The following is a 4,761-nucleotide window of genomic DNA, read 5'->3' as shown; positions in this document are numbered from 1 at the left end:
ATTGGTTTAAAATGCATGTCTTGATATGAATTGTAGTAATTTATAACTGTGAGTTTGATTTCTTATTAAGCATTTTGTAAGGGCAAAACCGTCAAATTGTGCATCATTTTAATTAATCGTCTTTTATGCAATTGAATTGGATATTAGAAGTGCTTAATTTGATTTCCAAGTCAAGGGTCAAAGTTAAAAATATCTCCAAAAGACTTGAGTTTAAGAAAATTACTGTTAAGGCCCAATCCCAAAAAAGGCCAACTAAATGCAGCTGTTCGTTTTGATTATTTGGTCATGATAAAAGGGAAGTTTAGTCTCAACGAAAAGGATGCTGACACAGATCAGGTTTTAAACCTCAGATTGTGATTTTGGAAACAAAATGCACGAGCCAACCACCATTCACCATCCAGACACTCCTATTTTCATCTCCTAGGATTCTTCAAGGGTTCTTGAGGTTCCCCTACTGATTCCTACCCATTTCCACCTTATTCCAATAGTTTTCTGCATCATCCATCATTTGCCTTCATCTGCTATGGCTGGTGCTATGATTTCAGAGCCTGGAGGATCTGTTTCTGAAGTCATAAGAGGCTAGAACGCTTTGCCCTGAGGAGTTTTGATAAAGGCCTGAGCTTGGGACTTAATTTAGGGAGTTTTACTTCATCTTTTCCATTACTTTAATAGTATTTCAGTTGTTCTTGGTTAGAATTTCTGTGTTGTTATTAAAGCTGAACTTCAATGTTATGATCTTTTCATTTTGGATTGGATTCTAAGAATTCTATATTGTAATAAGAATTCTATATTTAGTCTTATGAATTTGATTGGTGTTCAATTGAAATTTAGTTTTGATTAAGTGTGGTGCCTTGCTAGCATAATTGTTTATTGTGTTCAAGTTGTTATTACCATTACATCAATCTCACCAAGTGTGCATTCGTGAGGGTGGTTAGTTTTGTTGTGAATCTCTGGGTCAAAAGTTTCATTAGCACACTAATTTCCTTAAGTTTGAAATGTTTTCTAAACTAGCTAAGTTTTGGTTTTCAAGTAAACTCCCACCATAATTTGAAGTGATGAAGGCTTAATCAATTCCCTAAGGGGCATTTTTATCAATTAAGTTTACAAACTATCCATTTGAGTTCTTTCTTTCATTACTCTTTTAATTCATCTCAAAAAAACCAAAAAGACTTCATCTTATTTATATTTAGATTTCATTGCAACTTAATGTGGTATTATAAACCCCCCATTTTCATCTTTATGCGTGGTTTTGTCACTTAAATTACATAAGAATATTTTAGGCTCCTCAAAGTGAACATGACTTGGATTGTGCCACTTTAGTGCATTCCTATCCGGAACTAAATTGTTTTGAGAGCCTATAATGACAAAGGCTTTCTCATTGGTTATCTCATCTAAACTGTAATTGCCTTGATCTTTAATTAGTTTAATCTTTACAAAGCTCTTTGTTGCGGTTTTCAGGCATTTAGAGGAGACCCAAAATGGAGCATTAAAGAGCCACAAGTTCATAAGAGCTAAAACACAAGACTGGAGTACTTCTGTGTTTATAGGTCACAATATGGCCTTTTGATGTCACAAACTAGGTGCTCTTTAAGTGAAACTATGTGTTTTGGAGCTAGGTCAAGACTAAATATGCCTTTGTGTTCTGAGGTCACGATATAGACTTCTGAGGTCATGACATGGACCTATGAGGTTGCTATATAGGATTCTAAGGTTGTGACCTGAACGTATTTAGTGAAGCTATGCATTTTAAAATAGGTTATTTAGCCTCCAGACTTAAGGGGAGCAGCCACCACAAACCAGGAAGTCTCCATTCTACATATTTACAAGGATAGAAGCCTCTATCGTTCTCTCTCAAGACTATATTGATCCTATACCTCAAACTTCTATTTTTTGCTCACTTCTCCACCTTCTGCAACTCTGAACCGATTAAATCACTGCCACCATCTTCTTCTCCATTTTTCCAACCTCTTTTTTAGCATTACTAATGGCTAAACTTACCTGGACCAATTATGACACATTTAAAGACATGAGAGGCTAAATCATTAGCTCTTGGTGATGGAGGACGAAGCTTGAGCTCAAGGACATAATAGGGAAGTTTCTTAGTCTAAATTTGTGCTTAAATTTGTGCTGAACGTTTCTAGATTTAGGAATCTCTGCACCTATGCAAGACTTGATTACTGATTTGTAAATCTTGTGTTTAGACTATTGTATTTGGATTAGATGCTATTTAATGTTGAATTATCTATATAAATATATCAATTGTGAATCCTTGTGTTCAGTTAGTTGTCAGTGATCTCTGATAAATAATTTGTTTACTTTGTATTCTATAGTTGTTGATTAGCAATCTGAGGGCATTTGCATCATCCTTTCATTTACACTCTAAGTAGTTTCAACAATGTTTTAAGAGGTGTTAATTAACTCTGATCAAATTGAGGTTTCTTAAATTGAGGTTTGATTAATTAAAATATTTGACCCAAATGATTGCTTGGGGTTTCTTTCAAACTTAGAGATTCTGAAACTCCCATATCAATTTAAGAGCAGTGATAGCTAAGCCTTCATCATTAAGAGTCTATTTCATTATTTTCCCATTTAATTCCTTCATTTATTTAAAAGACCAAAAAGATTTACTGCTTTGCATTTTATTTACTTTGCACCACTATTTTATAATTCAAACCCCCTTTTTCTTACCCAAATTAACATGTTTTCGATAACCAATCTAGACTAGGATTTCTAATAAAGCACTCCTCAAGAAGAATGATTGGTTATACTGTATACTACATTATCTGGTGCAAACACATTCTTGATGACCTGGAAGGTGACATTCCGGTCCGATCAAGGTACTTAAGGCTTTTATAATCAAAATACAACTCTATGGTTGCCCTGTATAGATAATACCTCTAGATTTTCAAAGCTTATACGATTGCTGCTAGCTCAAGGTCATGTGTGGGATAATTTTCCTCATGAGTCTTTAACTGTTGTGAAACATAAGCAACCACTCTACCCTGTTGTATCAACACACATCCCAACCCTTGCTTACTTATATCTGTATATACCACATATGGCAATGCAGGATCGGGGATTACATGGGAGTCAAGGTCAACTTTTGCTTCAACTTTTGGAAGCTAGCCTCACACTTAGTATCCTAATTGAATGGTTGGTTCTTTCAAGTGAGCTTAGTCAACAGTAGGGCAATCCTAGAAAAATCACGTATAAATCTCTAGTAGTAACTTGCCAGTCCTAGAAAGCTTCTCACCTCAATTACTGTCTTGGGCCGTTCCTAATTTAATAGGGCTCTACCTTTCTTGGGTCAACTACCACTCCTTCTTAGGTAATTTCATGACCTAAGAATTTAATCTCATTCAACCAAAATTCACATTTGCTCAACTTAGTATGTAGTTGTTTTTCCCGCAATGTGCTCAATACAATTCGCAAATGTTGTTCATGTTGTTCTGGTGATTTAGAATACACTAAAATATCATCAATAAACACCACTATAAATTGATCTCAGTATAGCCAGAAGATTCTATTCATATAATCCATAATGCCCATACCTCATTTGGAAGGCAATCTTTGGAATATCTTTTACCTTGATTCTCAATTGATGATAACCTAACCTTAAGTTACTCTTTAAAAATATAGTGGCTCCTACCAACTGATCTAACAAATCATCAATGCAAGGTAATGGGTACTTATTCTTGATTGTGACTTTATTCAGTTCCCCGTAGTCTATACATATTCTTAGGCTACTGTCCTTCTTCTTTACGAACAATACTGGTATACCCCATGGAGATACACTGGGGCATATGAAACCCTTCTCTAATAGTTCCTCTAATTGCTTTTTTCAGTCTTGCCATTTCATTTGGAGCCATTCAATAAGGAGCTTTCAAAATCAGATTTGTTCCCGGTACCAAATCGATGGCAAATTCTATCTCCCATTCAGGTGGCAGTCCACTGATCCCTGTTGGAAAGACCTCAGGGTAATCACGTACTATTGGTATGTCTAAAATGCCTTCTTTTGTTTCTCTCTTCACTGAGAAGAAGATTATGTAGCCCTGGCAATCCTGCCTCAACCACTTATCTACCTGAGCTGCAGTGATCAAATTTAATTTTACCTCTGCTTGAGGGGTTAACTCTTGGGTAAGAAGGATCAACATTTTGTTTTTGCAATCGAGGAGAATATTTTGTGAAGATAACCAATTCAACCCAAGGATAATATCAATATCACAGAAAGGCATGCATACGAGGTCTAACATAGTACAACAATAGGTATACTGGACAATGCAGTTCAAACAGACAATAGAAGTTAAAATCCTAGCTCCAATAAGAGTGGAAACACACAAGTCATATAGCAATGTGTCGACAGCAAGACCTAAGCACCTAGCGTAATCATACGATATAAACAAGTGACTGGCACCCAAGTCAAACAATGCATCCACAAGGTAACTATCCATAGTAATCGCACCTTGGATCACCTCGGGGGACTTACGAGCCTCTTCTTGGTTGAGGGTGAACACCTTGCTGTCGGCACTTTGCGTGCACTCCCTGGCAAAATGTCTGGGCCTTCTGCATCTGTAGCGTATGTTCTAACCCATAGTACAAGTCCTATCTCTGTGATTCCTACCATAGTGCTCGCACTCTCGTCCTCAGTGAACATTTTCCATTCCTCCTCATCAAGCTCCCGGTCTCGACTTCTTGCTCCAATTAAACCTCCACCTTTTCCAGCTACCACTGAGGGAGGTGCCTTCTTGACCTGTATTTACC

The 4,761-nt window shown here is 36.6% G+C and overlaps 1 protein-coding gene across 1 annotated transcript; it reads right to left on the bottom strand.

Annotated features, from left to right (window-relative positions):
* Positions 1 to 3,869: 3,869 nt before the first annotated feature.
* On the bottom strand, positions 3,870 to 4,451 carry LOC114726079 (uncharacterized). Its single transcript, XM_028912645.1, has one exon. It carries the CDS (start codon positions 4,449 to 4,451, stop codon positions 3,870 to 3,872), a length of 582 nt encoding a protein of 193 aa, XP_028768478.1.
* Positions 4,452 to 4,761: the final 310 nt, after the last annotated feature.

The sequence above is a fragment of the Neltuma alba genome, unplaced genomic scaffold (assembly GCF_004799145.2).
Source record: "Neltuma alba isolate B1F8T4 unplaced genomic scaffold, ASM479914v2 tig00012336_pilon, whole genome shotgun sequence".
Classification (NCBI taxonomy): Eukaryota; Viridiplantae; Streptophyta; class Magnoliopsida; order Fabales; family Fabaceae; genus Neltuma; species Neltuma alba.
The sequence above is the reverse complement of the archived record's forward strand: the minus strand, read 5'-3'. Positions and strand labels throughout refer to the sequence as shown.

Bases quoted from the DNA above. Each gene is read 5' to 3' on its own strand.
- LOC114726079 (XM_028912645.1), bottom strand. From the start codon at position 4,451: ATGGATAGTTACCTTGTGGATGCATTGTTTGACTTGGGTGCCAGTCAC.